The 19,455-nt window shown below is 32.7% G+C and overlaps 2 protein-coding genes across 2 annotated transcripts; both read left to right on the top strand.

Moving 5' to 3' along the window:
- Positions 1 to 12,507: 12,507 nt before the first annotated feature.
- Positions 12,508 to 14,421, top strand: LOC124920786 (pyruvate dehydrogenase (acetyl-transferring) kinase, mitochondrial-like). Its single transcript, XM_047461342.1, has 5 exons — positions 12,508 to 12,893; positions 13,109 to 13,548; positions 13,634 to 13,781; positions 13,865 to 14,081; positions 14,240 to 14,421. The coding sequence occupies exons 1-5, from the start codon at positions 12,645 to 12,647 to the stop codon at positions 14,296 to 14,298; spliced, it is 1,113 nt and encodes a 370-aa protein (XP_047317298.1). The 5' UTR covers positions 12,508 to 12,644; the 3' UTR covers positions 14,299 to 14,421.
- Positions 14,422 to 14,485: 64 nt separating this feature from the next.
- Positions 14,486 to 16,591, top strand: LOC124920785 (pectinesterase-like). The gene is made up of 2 exons (XM_047461341.1): positions 14,486 to 15,765; positions 15,853 to 16,591. Exons 1-2 carry the CDS (start codon positions 14,769 to 14,771, stop codon positions 16,557 to 16,559), a joined length of 1,704 nt encoding a protein of 567 aa, XP_047317297.1. The 5' UTR covers positions 14,486 to 14,768; the 3' UTR covers positions 16,560 to 16,591.
- The last annotated feature ends 2,864 nt before the right edge of the window (positions 16,592 to 19,455 follow it).

Raw genomic sequence — 19,455 nt, 5'->3', positions numbered from 1 at the left:
TCAGTAGTACATACAGATTCATTTTTTAAGATGATTGTGACTGATTATCAGAAAACCCATTAGTTTAATCTCACGTTTTAATTTACTAATTGCAATTGTTAGTCAAATGTCAAAACACTTGCAACAAAGGAACGTTTTCTTTCTTTCTTTTTTATTATTATTATTATTTAATTTTAAGAAGATCACCCTTATCGATGACATTTTGAAAGTGTCTCGCGAAAACCGAATCGAATTGTTCCGTTTGAGGCGGTTTTTCTTCGAAACCAAACGGGGATAAGACGAGGATGAGACGGGATGGTATTTGTGTCCCCCATCGACCCGTCCCGATTTCACCCAATTTGTCTCGAACACCATAAACATAATTAAATATATTAAATTACTAATATATTTATTTATTTACTATATTTTTTATAAGAGTATAAAGTTATTTTTTATAATATTGTAAAATTTTAATATATATTATATTAAAAAAATCGTTTATATAATTTTATTATATAATTTTTATTTTTTTTAATTTTTTTATTAATGGTGTCCCGCTGGATTCCCTAAAACCGAAAAAAATCGAACGAAACGGGGATAGTATTAAAAAAAATCCCGAAATTAAAACGGGGCGGGGATTAAAAATGAATTCTCCGCCCCGAACCGCCCCATTGCCATCCCTAATCACCCTTGACAAAAAATAAAATAATAAGATAAAAAACAATTAATTTAAATTCTTCAAAATATATTCAAAATGTTTCCATTGTATAATTTCTAGGAACTAAATTTAATTTGGAAACATCTTGATTATCTTCAAGTTTCAAAAGTAAATCAAAAGGATTTAAAAATCAATTGGAAATTAATATATGAAAATGAACCACTAACTTTTTTTGAAAACATGTCTCTTCAATTATTGTTTTAAAAAATTAACTTTTTTTTTTTTTTTGTTAACTTGAACTTTAGTCCATATAAAACTACAAATTCCATCTTCAACTCAAATAAATTATATATTCTCTAAAATTCCTCCATTGTTAATTTGACTAGATATTGTGTATCAATATTATTTGTATTGAGTTCAAATAAACACAATTAAACATGTTCATGCACCTTAATTCATTAATTCTAGGAAAGAGTTAGAAAAAACAATATTTAATATGGTTGAGACAAAAAAAAAATAGATTATTATAATAAGATAACAGCTGCTTTGCTTTATTGGGGACATAAATATATATATCCACCCTATGTTTCCTTGGCAAAAACAAAAGAATGGTTATTCAAAAAATATCTCTTTTTAAGTAAATTATTCATTGATCCATCTTCACAACACATGATTAGATTATTAAAAATACAAATGTTCATTGACAATGGTTTTTCTTTTCTTCTAAATACATTAATAATGTAGAGACTCACTCACATTTTATTATGTACAACTCACACCTTTGACATTCTTATTTTTTTTCAAATTCATGATTACATATCTGTCCCATCACTTGTGTATTAACTTATTAAATTTGGTAATTTTCTAATCATAGTCAATGCAAACTTCACATTTGTTAGGGTTATTAATGAAATTTTCATTTTAAAAATAATATATATAAATAAGTCTATAATTCTTTTTTAATACATCATAATAGTTAATAGTTGAAGGGTTAAGAGTAAGTATTTATGAGAATAAATATCATGAATTTGCTTCTTATGATCTATGTGTTTTTAGATGATACTTTCTTTGTTTTGCAATTAATTTGAATTTATTTTAATGTAATTGAACTTAAATAAAAAAAAAAGGTGATATACAATATTACAAATGATTTTTCAATAATTGTGTTCTATACATGAATGGCGTGATATAACAACGAGAATTCATAAACAACTATTCATAATTTTATATAATGATTTCTTATACGCCAATCAAAATAAAGGACATTAATCAAGTATTAGATAAAGATTTTACAAGAGGTCCTTGTAGTGGATCCTTCGAGTTGGTCATTACCTATACCATTTGGAAAAATATTAACATAGTTTTAGGGCTTAAGAATAACAATACATTAATTTATTTTATGTCTTTATATCTCGATTTTCACTATCCATGCTTCACTTTATCATTCTTTATGTCTAAGTCTTCATCTTTATTTTCTTATCCAAATGATTCCGATCTCACACCTACAATGATTTTTATATTATTAGATCATTTTGTGATTAAAATTTTTGTCTCAAGCTTGTTTGACAGTTCTTTTCAATTGGCCAGTATAGAATAATTAAAAAATCAACACAAACAGAAATAAATTAGTTGAACTATTGAAGTCTATCTACCCTCCACCAATCATCATGTTGGTTATAGATAAATGCAATATAAGGTTTAACTAATATATTACATTGTTTGTTAGTTAGATATATAAATTTAAAGAAATGATAAACTCAGCGAATGATCAACGAAAGTAAGACCTGCCACATGGGTAGGAGAGAGAAATAAATTCGATATAAATCCAAAATAAAACCCAAAACGCTTCATTTATTTCTCTCTCCGAAACTTCTTTGACAAAAATCTTCTCCCAACCAAACCCTAGCGCATGGTATCGTTTTTACAGATTTAGTTATTTAACAATATAATATTATTCAGTTCACTTTTGTATGATAACGAACTGTTTTATCTTTCAGGAAACCATCACTGAAGCACCGAACCTGAACAACGTAGTAGATGAAACCCTAAACCTGAACAAATCCCTCTATTGAACCTGAAAGGTACCCGATTGTTGGTGCAAATGTTGTATATAGAAAATGTACTTTTTTGATGAGATTTTGGGACATTTCGACGTCTAGAAAATGGAATTTCGGGGGAATTGTCCCAAAATGTCCCAAAATCACCATTTTGGGATCCGAAATCACTATTTCGGATCCTGAAATGTCCATTTCGGGATGTATTTCTTACAATTACACTTTTTTTTGTAGTGAAGTTCCCAATGTTGGAATGTCATTTTCCTCCGAATAACAACCTTTTGATTTCTACACATCATATGCCCACTTGACTGAATTCGACATTACCAAGTTTGGGAGAAAAAATGTAGGTGATAAGATGAAATACTTCAACATTGATTGTGGCAAGAGTTATATGAAAGAATCGAGGGCCAAAAATAAGTTTATCAGCCTAGACCAATAATTAAGACAGGTTGCAAAACTAAGATTAATGTTGTTAATCGGAATGAAGAGGAATATGTGATAACAAGTATTTGTCTTGAGCACAACCATACATTAAGCCCTAAGAGGATACACCATGTTAATCTTACAAAGTAATAGATGGAAATGCAAAGAGGAGATTGGATACAAACGATGAAGTTGAAATAACTGTGGCCAAACTATTTCAATCCCTTGCAGTGGAAGTTAGAGGGTATGAAAATATGTTTTTCGATGAAAGAACATGTAGAAATTATGTTACAGAAGCACGAAGGTTGAAGTTAAGGAGTGGGGATGCTGAAGCACTCACTAATTATTTTTTAAGAATACAAACCAGGAATTCAAGCTTCTTCTACCTTATTGATTTGGACGAGGAATCTCAAATTAAAAAGTGTTTTGGGCAGATGGTAGGTGTAATGGCTGCCTTTGATGATTTTTACGATGTTATCTCTTTCGATACAACCTATTTGACAAATCTCTATGACATATCTTTCGCTCCGTTTGTCGGGGTTAATCATCATGGTCAATCCATTTTACTTGGATGTGTCTTATTGTCAAGTGAAGATTCACATTCTTTCACTTGGTTGTTTAGAACTTGGTTGTTTAGAACTTGGTTGTTTAGAACTTGGTTGTTTAGAACTTGGTTGGAATGTATGGATGATCGACCTCCAAATGCCATAATTACAAACCAATGTTGATCAATGACGATTACAATTGAGAAGATATTTCCTAAAACTCATCATCGTTTTTGTTTGTGGCATATAATGAAGAAACTTCCTACAAAACTTGGAAGCATACTAAATACATCTAATAAAGAGGAGGCTGAAAAACATAGTATACAACTCCATAAATATTCAACAATGCGAAGGCGATTGAAATAGACTAATAGAAGATTATAAGCTGAAAGATAATGTCTAGATGAGTTCTTTATTTTTGGAAAGATCTAAATGGATACCTGTTTTTATGAAAGGACAGTTTTGGGCAGGGATGTCCACATCTTAATGGAGTGAAAGTATGAACGCCTTCTTTGATGATTATGTGCAGTCCAAAACATCCCTCAAACAATTTGTCGAGCAATATGATAGGGCTCTATTGAGAGATATCGAGAGAGAAAAAAAATTAGATTTTCAATCGTTTAATTCTTTGATATCAATTGTTAGTGGATTTGCCTTTGAAAAGCAATACCAACTTTCTACACTCCAAATATATTTAGGTTGGTTCGAACAAGTTAGAGGGTTGATGTTGTGCGACATCTCAGTCATTAAAGAGGAAGGGACAACTTGTATATTTATAGTTGAGGAAATCATTTGGGAGTTAATGGAGAACATGTAAGAGATGTTTCTTCCAAAGTGCATTATACCAAAATGGACTGCAATATTAAATGTCATTGTCGATTGTTTGAGTTCAGAGGTATTTTGTGTAGGCATATCATGTATGTGCTGAAAAAAATGAGGTTGAATGAGGTACCAATGTGTTATATAATGAACCAGTGACGTAAATATATTAAGCATGGGTATCAAAATATTACAAACATTTATGTTTCAGATATGTTTGTGGAAGAAATCAAAAGTCATAATAGTCTAACTCGATTGATGCAAGAGGTTCAACAAGTTGGAGTAAAATCTGAAGACAATTGTTCTTTTTGGATGAACGACATAAAAGGCTTGATGTAACAGTTTATGTCACTTAATCATGGAAGCACAAAAGCATCTAAAGACAAAAGCACGTAATCATCTCCATCTCCAACTACATCCATTTTGATACACTCTCCTAACAAGTTCGAAGTCGAAGACGACCACCAACAAAGAGGAAACATTTAATTGAGAAAATCCCTGAGAAGTCGTCTTCGAGATAAAAAAATGAAGGGAAATACGGACACAACATCAATAGTGTTGGATTCAACACAACAACAACAACAACAGAATGATCCACTATCGACTCAATTTTCCTTCACAGCAACAACATTTTTGTCCTCACAAACATATGTCGAAGATAATGCGTGTGGGGATAACATTCAACAAAGATAGTAATTATATGATCATGTTGTAACTTTGGATTTTTTTAACATTTTGTAACATTGAGCTTTTGATGAGAATTTTGATATTTACACTAAGTAGTTTATTATAGTATATTTTAGAAAATTAAATAGACATAACTTATCTTGAAATGGTGGTTTCGGGATGCTTTTTTTTCTTCTTAAAATGGTGATTTCGGCAACACCTTATCATGAAGACTAGAAAACCGAAAAAAATTGAAGACTAGAAAATACCAGAAATTTACATAATTAAAATCTTAATAATTTACAATGTACTACTTATTAGAATACAACCTATTATACGTTTTAGGAGAATCATCTTTTATAATTTGTACATATTTATCAAAAATATAGTCCAACTTTATGTTGAAAGTTGACCTAATGATGAACGCACATAATTTTACTCGAAAAGCATCAAGCAATCCTTTTGTCTTCTAAAAATCAAAATTCAATAGTTATTAAAGAAGAATTACAAAACTTTCAAAATTTGAAATATGTAACTTAAATTTTTTTTGGTTATGCCACAATCCCACTTTGCATCACCCATATAAATTTGAAGATGTCTCATACAGTATATTGCACAATATGTTGTATTAGAACAGTCCTGGCAAGCTAATTTCAAAATTTTTATCGGGAAATTAGCTATTTTGGTTGCGATTTTTGAGTCGAGAGTTCTGAAGAACTCCTCGAAGGAAGCTATCTGTTTTACCAATGAAGTTAAATTGAACATAGATTTCAAAACACTTCAACATACAAAAAGTTCAACTTACCAGTTGTCGAGTTGTGACATATTTATCTTCCCATGGCAGTTTTTTTGGCAATGGGAGGTTGTCGATGATTTCGATTACACTCTTTTGTATATTGATGCAAACAACATAATAGTGACTTTCATATATAATTGGGAAGAAGTTCTACAAAGTCATATTAAAATATGATATATATGAGCAAGATTCAGATGATATTAAAATATTGGACTTACAAGATTAGCATGTATCATTTCTTCTGGTGTTATCTCAAATATTCTAATATCTTCATTAACTTGATTAATAAGAAGTTCTAAATTTTCATAAAAGCCCTGCAAATGAAATTAACATCACAATAAGACCATTTGTTTAAAAAAGAAATGAAACAATAATAAAAGATCTTATAGAAACCATTGTCGAAAATACAATTCTCCCATGGGAATATTGTTTACTAGAATTAAACGTAACGTGTGCTCATGCATCAATAATACCACTTTCAACATGGCATCCAATTTTCATTGATTGTAAATGCCCTATGTTGATCCAGGTATGCTCCGTTTGTTATATCACTTCCTTCCTAAAAATGAAGAAAATACATAAATCTAGAGAATGTCCCATAATGACCTGAAAAGGTGGTACTAGGTTCCGAAATGGTGATTTTAGGTCTCAAAATGGTGGTTTCGGGACAAGAAATTAACATTATACTAACTATGAAGATATCAACATCATTAATTACCTAATCTTCTCATCATCTTCATTTGTAAAAATGAACCCCATAATGATTTCATCTTGGATATCTATTTTGGCATAGTCAAAATAAGATTGATTTTTTAGCTTGTTCTTAATCATATACTAAGATTAAAGGCGTGCCAAAACTTTCGTACTCCGCTGGGGATTTTTTTCTCGAGTACCTGATTGTCTGTTTTTTTAGCCACAAATTATGGTCTTTTTACAACACTAACTACCATTTGTAAAACGATTTTCCTCTTTGGGTACCACCACTTCGGGTGTTTTTTCACTTATATTTTCATTTTCTGTAGTGGGTGTTCGATCTTTGAAGTATTTTTGGATGACATCCCTAAGGCGTTTATCATTGTCCAATGGCATTGTATAAGATGTGGATCGAGTTGTCATACAATGGCGATGTGTCCCAGCCGACACTTAATTCTGCCAACACTTCCTTATGGCTTTGGTAATGCTCTATGTAGATGTAGTAATCTACATCAATGCATGGTTAAAAATCTACATCCTTGTTTTTTTTTCTAAGGTGCTGCCTTCTAAGGCGTTTCCTTCTGAGGCACCCTCTATCTGCCACTACTGTCTCATGCTGAGGCACCCCCATTTGCCTCCTTGTTCTCCTCATTCAGAAGAGGTGGAAGTGGAAGGCGTTCAATATCGCTTCCACATCTGAATCCTTTATATACCAACTCCGTTTCCAACCTAACCTTCAACTTCATGTCATTCCAACATGACAATATATGAAATCAACGCTCATCAATTTGGAGTTTAGGGTTGCTGACCCTATACAAGTAGCACATTTGGAAACATACATATATTGATTGAATAAATATGTTAAAAACATTTACATTTGTAACCACCAAAATTAAGTAGTGATGACAAAGATAACTTACGATAAGGAACGTCTATGGTCCTTGGAAATGTCTTTTTCGTGTTGCTTCCATTTTTCACATGATCGAACTAATTCTTAAAGTAAAAATTTGCACTGATTAAACTTTGGGATATTAGGAATATCTGAAATAGATTTCAGAATTCTAAACCTGCAAATACAAAAAAGAGATTTGAGGATTATTAACAATGCATGTACTATACCTATATGTAAGTTTTGAGATATACCTAGATAGTTGACCCTGGTGATCACATCATAAAAAGCAGTTGACAACATATAATAGAAAGTCTATCTTGAAGTATTTGTCATCTGCTTTGTTCTCCATGATTTTCTTTGGAATATTGGTCACTATAGGACCGCCATTTACCGGGTTACCCCATCGAGTCCTAAAGGCTTTCAACTTCTTATCGGTCTCGTTATCCTCATATTCTACAATGTTCACCTCCCCTATGGGGATGCCCAATACGATTTGAACATCCCCTTCTTCGATTTTTACTTCATCGTCACTCTCTAGGATGAATGCACATTTAATACAGTCAAACTTTCAGATGAGATAACGAGAGATTTTGTTGGGGAATTTTGAAAGGGATAGTGATAGAAGAGAGCCAAAGCCTATGGCTTTTATAACCTCTTTTTGTTGATTAGATAGTAGTTGAAGAAGATTGAAAAGGCCAAAGACGAGATCCTCGTTAAAATATGTTATGGACTTCTTTGGGTTTTTTTGGCGAGAGTTCACGTGAACTCTCTTCTTGGGCCGCATTACTTTTATGTCTATTTTCTCTACAAAATCAAAAAAAGCAAATGAACAAAAATAAAATAAATGAACCATGAAGCAGATAAACATTTAGAAATGTCCCAATTTCATCATTTCGGGACCCGAACCACCATTTCGGGTCCCGAAATTATGGTTTCAAGGCCTGAAATAATGGTTTTGGGACTCTTTTTTACAACCCTATTCGAAATGTTTATATTGCTAAACCAAAAATGCAGCTACACCCTAATTACTCGCTAAACAGAATATGGATATCAAAATCATCAACGCTAAACAAATTTGTTTATAAAGAGATAAGATTTCTTATTATTTTACCTTGGAGTCTTGCCGGATGATGTACCTGGACCAATACCAGACTGGAAAGAAGAGAAGTAGTATGAACCTAAACTTACCATTTTTGAAATGAAGTGAAGATAAACGAAGGAGAGCAAAAAATTTACCATTTTTGATCGGACGACGATGAAGAGAAGAGAAGAGAAGAGAAGAAGTCGCGAATGTCGGAGAGCGAAATATCTAGAGAAAAAAGAGAGAGATCACTGAAAATGAAAAACAAAAAGAAGAAAGAGAGGGAATTAAAACGTTTTTTAATATTATATATTTAAAAAAAATATATTTCTCTTTCCTACTCACGTGGCAGGGCACGTAGGATTCGTGGCTTGCTTTCGCTGATCATTCGCGCTGAGTTTATCATTTCTCATAAATTTATTAAAAATGTTATGATTGATGAAAATTTTGAGAAAGTGATTTATTTTATTTTATAAGAAGACTTAAAAGTTATAAAATATATAATGATAAATGATGATATGTGAATGAAAAAATGATATATTATGGTAAGTCATTGTTGTATGTGTCACGAACAAGTTGAATCGACAACTCACTTACTTTTGCATTGTCGAGAAGTGCAGTATTATTGAGATTCATTAGGTGATGTCCGAGTTTTTGAATAATTGTTAAAAAAGTTTGGATTGATGCGGCTCATATGACATGTCTACATATTTGAGTTATCATTCAAATTATTTTCTTGTGGACTAGTTGATTGGAGGAAAATCGTCAAATTTTTAATGATCGAAGTCGTTCGATGTGTAACACAAAAGCTTTTATAATAACGTTTTTTGAGATTCGATTCAAAAAATCGTTGGAGTCGGTCTGTCACAAGCTTGTATTATATATTTGTTCTCATTTCATTTTTATTGTTGTGTTTAAACAATTTTAATTATTTTTAATATACATGAACTATTTTAAATATTAGAGAATGATTGAAATAATCTTTGAATAGTTTAAAACCGTATAAAAAAAAATTTAGTATAATTTTATGTAAAAAAATATAAATACTTTTATTATAGTGATTTTGAAGATTAATTACTTATAATATATAACATCTAACATAAGTTAAAGCATCAGAATAAAATCTAATAATTACTTTCAATCATGTTAGTTTAATAATAAAAATCTTATAATATCTAGAATAATTAATATTTTAACATTCACGATCCTACCCTACGCCTTATAAAAATAATTTAAAGATGCAAATTTCCATACATAATGGATACATTAGTTAGGCAAATTAGTCAATAATTCCTTGGGGGCCATAAATGATTCTTACTTTCAAATAACACCCCTTGTTTTAAGTTTTTTTTTACATTAAATTAATATTATTTAAATAATTTGAAACAGAAATGGGGGTCGATAAGTGCAGGAGCAGCTACTATTACATCAGCGGAGAAGACTGATTACATGTCCGATCCGGGTTCCTCTCGACAGATGTTGCAACTTACTAGAGTTCGGGTATTGAACAAAGGGATTGCAACTTGCCCGATAAGAAAATGAGCCCGAGTGAAAGAGTTGTAGCTAAGGAGTTTGGAGCCCTTGAGTTCTCCGCCGGTAATGGGAAGATGAGCTTCCCCATTGGAATGGTATCTGCTCGAGGAGCCTGTCCATGCCTGCTTATCCAGACCAAACAGCAACCTTTGGTCCTTCGGGCTGAGGCTCAAGGCGGGAATCAAGGCTGCTCTACTTACTGGGAATGGGATCCCATAAAAGGGCACATGACGAATGGGACCCCCGCGGCATACGAGATGTGGATGATGGAGCTGCTTGCTGCTGGTCTTTTCTACGCAGACGCAGAATCAATTGAGACCGTGGAAGCAGGTCGCTAATTCAAATGAGGAATGACATATGCAATTAACCAGACACCCTATTCTAAAATGAGATTCTTAGTAATTTTCGGAACATGAAACACATCTCGTTGAATGGTTTAAACACAATAAAATTAAACATAATTTAAAAAATAAATAAATTTAAAAGGTATGAAATTAAAAGATTATGAAACACAAATACTGTTACAAAAATCACTTCTCAATTCACTTCATGAATTTCATTTAACAATATTAAAAAATATCATAATAGTAACAATGTAATTACTAAGTCTCAATCTATTTCAATATTCTACCCCCATTACAACTAAACAAATAAGTTTATATATTTTTTTCATGTTAAGTTTTTGATTTTTAAATATTATTATTTTATTTAACTCTCATGACTTTTTTTTAATCATCATTACACTCAACCAATTCTATGCATGGTTTTATTTAATAAAATAATTTTAAAATAGGTTTGTTTTTATGCACTGGTTTATCAATTATATTTGGTATCTCAATTATGTCACATCAATTGTATACTAAACAATTTTATTAAATTATATTGTGGTCTCAACCACATAATCATTCACAATTTTATAACATGCATGTGAAAATATAATTTTTAAAATAATTATATTTTTGTAACATGAGGTACAAATACAAAAACATAAACAAATATTTAATTTTTTTTTGTTTACTTGTTATATATCATCAAATATTAAATAAATGACTATTAAAATCTTATTTAAAGACATGGGTTGACATCCCTCTCCATTAATAAAGGAATCTTTAGAACAAGGCCTGAGTTATTTGAAAAGGCAAAGATATTTTATGTTTGTCAAAAAAAAATTGAAGAAAAAGATAGAAACTGGCCCCCACATTTTATAAATTTGTCCACATTCCCCCACTTGATTATATGAATATTTTTATATATTATATATATAATAATTACATTTTATTGTTTGAATTACAAGGATTTTAAAATTTATATGGTTATGTCTTCCCTTCCTTATAGAAAAAAAGATAGAGATAAATTGAAATATTGAATATATATATATATATTTTTTTTTCTATTTTTTTTACTATTATGTTAGAGAGCGTCGTAGGTTTATTTATACCATTTAGATTTGAATTTGTGTTATATTTTGTTCAATGTGTCCTGAATTATTTTATCTGAATAATACTTTCCATCTTCATTGAGTCATTTACTTATCACATCATTTAATTGTGTTAGTGATATTTTCCCGAGTTTGTATTTGTCCCCTTTTTAGGAGCAAAAGAGACTAAATTATCAGATTTGAAGTTGTTTTTTCATGTTTTCAATAACAATTTATTTGATTTGATCTTTAATATGGAGGTCCTTTTACAAGTATCAATGTATCATCTAATTATTTGTATGAGTTTCTTACTATTTCAACAATATATATTACGACTAATGATAATTTTAACTTTTGCTCATAATATTTTGTTAAAGATTTTTCGATAGACATTTCATTGGTTAATTCGACTTGCACTACTCTAACACTCATCGTTTATGAATTTAAATGAATTCGTTCTTGAATGACTTCAATAAATTGAATTAATTTTATAAATTGTTATTACAATTTAATATCTATATTGATTTGTAGGTTTGTTTTGTATTATTTATTATTTTACATGTAATTTTCCATTAATGAAAATTAATTCATAATAAATAAAAAATAAAAAATTGTATAGTTTGAAAGTAAATTATTTGAATTGAATGATTAAAACTCGTTCAAGTTGATCGCCATAATGCTCTTATGGTAATCAACCGAATGCCCGAATAGTAAGTATCTGAAAAACTTAAGAGTAATTGACAACTCTCTAAAAACGGCTGTAGCGATATGTTTCCTCAATTTCGATAATAATTTCATAAATTAAAATGTAAAAACATTGTAATATCCACATAAAAGCAGCTCAATAAATCATTAATCATAAAAGCGGATGACGTGTGATACACGATGAGATTTTCACGTGCCTAGATCCTCGCTAACCCTAATTTCGAAGATTCTCCGATTCTCTCAATCCACACGAAGGTAATTCTCTCTCTCTCTCTTACTGTACAGAAGAATCAACTGCAATTCCCTCTTAGTGAGGTCCGTTTGCATGTTCGTCTTCAACCTGATTCATCATTCTCAGGAATAGGACGTTGTGTTCGGTTATGGCGGCTAGGAAATTCTACGAATCATTCTCGAAGAGCTTGATTGACGACGTTCGAAAATGGGGCTCTATGAAGCAAACCGGCGTCAGTCTCAGAAACATGATGGAGTTCTGCTCCAAAACAACCGAGAAGAACCTGTTAATTTCAGCTCAATTTCTTCACAAGGAGCTTCCAATCAGGATTGCCAGAAGGGCCATTGAACTTGAGAGCCTCCCGTACGGATTATCCGAGAAACCGGCTGTTTTAAAGGTGCGTGGTCGTCTTCTCTCTTCATCACTCTTAACTTGTGATAGATTTGGAGTATTATATTCATGGATTTGCAAGTAAATCTGGACTGGAGTATACTTAACTAAACGTCATAGATTCGTATTTGATTTCCTATTATAAAACATTTGATTTTGATCTGAACCTCTGTGTAATCAGGAATGGATTTGAACAATTTGATTTGCTCATTCTTTCTTTAGGTGCATGATTGGTATTTGGATTCATTCCGAGACCTTAGATCCTTCCCTAGTATCAAGACCAGTAGTGATGAATTAGAATTTACCAAGATGATAAAGATGATCAAGGTAAGGCATAATAATGTTGTGCCTATGATGGCTTTGGGTGTCCAACAACTGAAGAAAGGATTACATCCAAAGATTGGCTACGAAAACCTAGACGAAATTCACCAATTTCTGGATCGTTTTTACATGTCACGAATTGGAATCCGAATGCTAATTGGGCAGCATGTGGCTCTACATGATCCTAATCCAGCTCCCAACTGTGTGGGCTATATACACACCAAAATGTCTCCACTTCAGGTAGCCAAAGCAGCCGGTGAGGATGCTCGTGCCATTTGCTTACGAGAGTATGGAAGTGCCCCTGAAGTTGACATCTATGGTGATCCCAATTTCACCTTCCCGTAAGTTGTCTGAAACAACATTATTTGAACTTTGAACAGACATATTCCAATTCTTATTATACTATTTGTGAGTTTCTGAGAACAGGTATGTTCCAACTCATCTTGAGCTGATGGTTTTTGAGTTGGTTAAGAACTCTTTACGAGCTGTCCAGGAAAAGTTCATGGATTCAGACAAACTCACACCTCCTGTTAAAATAATAGTTGCAGATGGAATTGAAGATGTCACCATTAAAGTAAGGCATGTTTTTTGTTTGCCTTTTTTGTTACATTTGATTGATTTATTTATTTAGGTAGTTGTTTCTCTGCCTTTTGACAGGTATCTGATGAAGGAGGTGGAATATCTAGAAGTGGTTTATCGAAAATCTTTACTTATCTGTATAGTACTGCAAGAAACCCTCTAGATGAAGAATCAGATCTTGGAACAGCCGATCTCACAACAACAATGGCTGGCTACGGTTATGGCCTTCCGATTAGTCGTCTTTATGCTAGGTATTTTGGAGGGGATCTACAAGTCATTTCCATGGAAGGATATGGTAAGTTGTTGATTCCTCCTCTATAATGTTATGGCGTGATTCTGTAATGTGTATGTATAATAATGGGAAATATGATTATGTATAAGAATTATCTGTAATTCTCTTATTTACGTTTTTGTATCGTAACAGATTCCTATTGCCTTAATTTTTTTTTGCAGGGACAGACGCATATCTTCATTTGTCTCGACTGGGGGACTCACAAGAGCCGCTTCCATGAGTATAATCTCAGATTTCTCTTGATAATTGTTTGGTAACATAATGTGAATAAATATGCATATTGTTGATCTTTCTTGTATTATGGGTTTTCTATGCTACACTACTAATTACTGTTTTTTATGTCTATTATCATTAAGGATGAGTAATTAAATTGGTAAACCCAACCCAACCCATAATTAAATGGGTAAACCCAACCCACATGAAATAATATGGGTTGGGTAACCGAATTAAATTTTGTTATATAACTATGTCCATAGGACCAATATTGAAATGGGGCATATTAGAGATATTGGACAAGTCTCACAGGAGACTGTTTCGGAATTGCACTGGAGGAGAGACAGAGAGAGACAAAAAGTTGGTTAAAACCGTTGAAAGACATTCCCCTTAAATCTCTCCTGTCCATTGAAATATGTTATAAAATTCAACTTTGAATTAGGAAAGACAAATCTAATTACGACATAGAGATTAAGGATGAACAAGCTTATTCTGGTTGGAATTTCCAGCTTGCTTGTGGTGGCAGTAGCCATTGGGGTGGTGGTGGTAAGTGTCAGCAAAAGCTCTTCTTCTGACGATGACAATCTCTCCACCACCTCCAAATCGGTCTCGACCATATGTACCCAAACGGATCACAAACAACTTTGCGTGGCTAGCCTCGGTTCGGTGGCTAGCAACGAGACTGCTACTCCGATAGACTTCCTACTAGCGGCCATAAACTACACCATCAGCTCTTTCCGGGATTCGGCGGTGAGCTCCGAAGACCTAGGAAAATCGGTAACCGACTCTTACCATAAGATGGCTATGGAGGATTGCCAGGAGCTTCTTCAAGACGCGGTTAGCGAGCTACAGGCTTCATTTTCAGCAGTCGGCGATAGCAACTTGCATACGGTTCAGGATAGGGAAGACGAGCTTAAGAATTGGCTTAGTGCTGTTATATCGTACCAACAGTCTTGTCTCGACGACATCACTCAGCCCGAGTTGAAGTCCTCGATGTCTAATGGGTTTCTCAACGCGACCCAACTTACAGACAATGCCCTCGCAATCGTGTCCGCGATTTCAAAAATATTTTCGGCTTTCAACATCCCGATTTTCGGTAAGGCGAAGGCAGAGGGGGAAGATGCTTCATCGAGCTCTAGAAGGTTACTGGAGGCCGATGGGTTGCCGTCGTGGCTTCCAACAATCGATAGGAAGCTTTTGGCGGTTAATAATAACAATATAAAGCCGAACGCTGTGGTGGCAAAAGATGGTAGCGGACAGTATAAGTCGATTGGGGCCGCTCTTGCGGCTTATCCGAAGAACTTGAATGGGAAATACATTATCTATATTAAGGCGGGGGTATATGACGAATATATTACCATCCCGAAGGACCAAAAGAATATTTTCATGTATGGTGATGGGTCGCGGAAAACTATAGTAACCGGAGACAAGAGCAATGCAAAAGGTGTCCCAACCTTCAAGACTGCCTCTTTCTGTAAGTCATCTATTTATGGTGGTGTGGTTTTATTAGCCTAAAATAGTTCGGAATAATTAACACGACAAGCCCTCAATATTGTTGTAGCTGTTGTCGGCGACGGTTTCCTATGCAAGTCGATGGGATTCACCAACACAGCTGGTCCGGAAGGACACCAAGCAGTGGCACTTCGAGTCCAATCCGACATGTCAGCCTTCTACAACGTCAGAATGGACGGTTATCAAGACACATTATATGCACAAGCCAAACGTCAATTCTACCGCAACTGCGTCATATCAGGAACTGTGGATTTCATATTTGGAGACGCAGCCCAAATAATTCAAAACAGCTTGTTAATCGTGAGAAAGCCCATGGACAACCAACAATGCATCGTAACTGCCCAAGGACGATCCAATAACAAGGAAACAACTGGAATTGTAATCCAGAACTGCAGGATTGTGCCGGAGCAGAAACTAGAGGCGACTAGATTCAAGGTTCCTTCATATCTGGGAAGGCCGTGGAAAGAGTACTCTAGATCGGTTATAATGCAATCGACCTTGGGAGATTTCATACAGCCAGCGGGATGGATGCCGTGGGAAGGGGACTTTGCGCTTAACACGTGCTTCTTTGCGGAGTATCAAAACCGAGGACCAGGTTCGGCTACTAATAGTAGAGTGAAGTGGAAGGGAGTTAAGGTCATTACAAATGCACAAGAGGCTCAGCAATTTACGGTCGGTCCCTTTATTCAAGGAAACCAGTGGCTGCCTAGTACTGGAGTTCCTTTCTTCCTTGGCTTGAAATTAACCAGAAAATAATTAAAAAACCAAACCTTATTAAGATTAGGAAAAACCCTAAAGCATGCAGAACCAATCATACACTTAAATAGAAGAAAGAGGGACGTACTTGAAATGGAATTATCAATTATTAAGTCACACAATAAGCATGGAGAGAAAATAAAATTTTCAGACTTTTGTTTCCTTCTGTCTAATCTTTTCTAGAATTGTTTAAATTCCATCTTTTGTAACAGATCTGAAAAGAAAAAAAAAATAGAATAGAGGGTTAATTAAATTTGTCCTAGTTTGAATCAATCAATGCATTGACATTTTCGTAGTCACGAGTTTGTTATCCCGTTTCAAGTTAAAGTGTTTTTAGTGGAATCAATCGAGACTCTCCCAACTTAATCGTGGGTAACCCAATCAAAGGTTATATATAATGCTTTTGTTTGATTTTTGTAAGCTGCATCTTTTATAAATATAATGTTCCCTTTAAGATATTTTATTATACTTCATACAAAAAATGTAGAAAGACATTTTATCAATGAAAACTCACATTTATTACCAGCCTCCTTAGTCAAACCCTTTCTAACCACAACCTGATTAGAGTACCTTTAACTAACTAATTTTTAAATAATATAATTTATTATTTTAAACTTATAAATAAATAATTTAAAATAAAATTGCTGTAATATATTATTTTCATTTTTTAAATAATTATATTATTTTTAATATATATATATATATATATATATATATTAATTTTAATTAATTAGTGATCAAGTATAAAGTTTTTAAAATTTCATGATTTTTTTATCATTCTAATTAACTAATATTATGTATAGAAAGATACAATAAAAATAGTGTGAATTCTAAAAATTAAAAAAACAAAGAAGTTAAAATAAATTATTAAAAATTAAAATTATAAAATTTTATTTTATAAAATAGGACTAGTAATATTTGTTCTCTTAAAAAATATATTATTATATATTATTTTTTTCTTAAATTTGTAAAATTAAAAAAGTCTTAATAAATTAGTATACTGATTAAAGTTTTTTAATTATTTAAGCTAATATATTCTTATAAAATACTTAAATATATATATATATATATATATAAATTTATTAATTTAAAAAAATAATCTATTACAAATAAATTAAAGAATTTAACTAAAAATAATAATTATATTGATGTAAAATTAGTTTCAGTTGTTAAGAAAATTAAATTTTAGTAATTTATTATTCTATTAAATTTTGTTTGATTTTGAAATACCAAATGCAACATATAAAAAAAACTAATTGCACTTTCTAGGAAGATAAAACAAATTTAAAGCTTATAGAAAAATTTAGTATTCAAGTCCATTATAAAAAAACCTAGGGCAAGACAAGATCTATAATGCATGTTTAGTTTTAACTCTCGTATATACAGCTCTATAATGCATGTTTAGTTTTAACTCTCATGGACGGAGGCTATTTTTTTCCTCTTTGGGTAATATTGTGTTTTCTTATTGATTTGTTTTTTTTTTGTCTCATTTGTTTTTCATGAAATGATCAATGTTGCATACATGTGTGAAGTTTTTTGTTTTGGTTGGAAATGTTTTTCATGTTATTATTGCCATGACCTCCATTCTTTCGTGTTTGTTCGAACTTTAAATGTTAATTTTTTTTTTTTTGTTGATAAGACATTCGTGGTAATGATTAACTTTACACGATAAATTTAAAACTCTGCACAAGGAGAAAATTTCAAAGAAAAATAAATGTCAATTTTTTTTATTTTTATTTTTTTTTGTTAATAAGACATTCGTGGTAAAGATCAACTTTAAACGATAAAGATAAAACCCTGCACAAGAGCAAATTTCAAAGGAATATAGGCGGAACTCAAACTTGGGTCGGGCAACAAACATGATTAATTACCACTGCCTGATAGTATATAAATTTATAATGTCCAGAGTCAGCCCAGCACTAACTGCATGCCATTGTGTTGATAATTTTTTAATTTAATATATTAGTTTTAATTTTAATATATATATATATATATATATTGTTAGGATCTAGGTCGCCGCTGGTGGACCGGGGGTTGGACCGGTTAGCGGTTCACACTCGTAGGGTGGTGGTTAATCCGGTTAGAGATTAACACCGGGGTTTCAATACTACACAACCTGTCACAAACCCTTGAACTAGGTTCAAGCGCGGAAGAGGTTTGCTTTCAGGTTGAAGCGTCACGCTTGTATGATAGGCATGATCGGTTTCGGATGATGAAGATTTGGAAATGGTGGGTCGGTTTCGGTAATCTGGATATTCGGTATGGTTAGTATAAAGTCGGTTTGGAGCGGTGTGGTTAAGTTAATCGGTTAGATAATGAAGCCAGCAGAAAGTAAATGACAAGACAAATTTTATGGATGTTCGGAGATAAAACTCCTACGTCACCCCTTCCTCTCGAAACCGCGAGAAGGATATTCACTAAGGAATACAAGTACAGGCCGATCGAGACTTATTTCCTGCTCGATAACACTCTTACAATTTACACCGAAATTGTAAAACACACTTTAACTTTCAACACTTAGGCTTTCTAGCACACTCTATCAATTGTAGTAAATGCTCTTAATATCACAGTTGTCTCTTAATGTCCCGCTTAAGTCCCCTGCATTTACTCTTCTTCAGCTACCCCTTTTATAGGTGAAATATGCCAACGGTCATATTTCACTGCCTTGAATCTGATTGGCTGATCAGAAGTGCAGTGATTCAGTGTTTCAGAGGTTCAGACCTGCGGTCGTTTCCTCAGACCTGATGGTCAATCTCAGACCTGGTATCCTGTCTCAGACCTGGCCGGTTCTGTAAGACAAACCTGCCGGGTTTGTCTTTTACTTGATGTAGGCACTGTCTGTTTGGACAGTTGTCTGTACTTGGAAGATTTCCTTTCTGGCTTATCCCGAAGTAGA

The sequence above is a fragment of the Impatiens glandulifera genome, chromosome 1 (assembly GCF_907164915.1).
Source record: "Impatiens glandulifera chromosome 1, dImpGla2.1, whole genome shotgun sequence".
NCBI classification, from domain to species: Eukaryota; Viridiplantae; Streptophyta; class Magnoliopsida; order Ericales; family Balsaminaceae; genus Impatiens; species Impatiens glandulifera.
The sequence above is the reverse complement of the archived record's forward strand: the minus strand, read 5'-3'. Positions and strand labels throughout refer to the sequence as shown.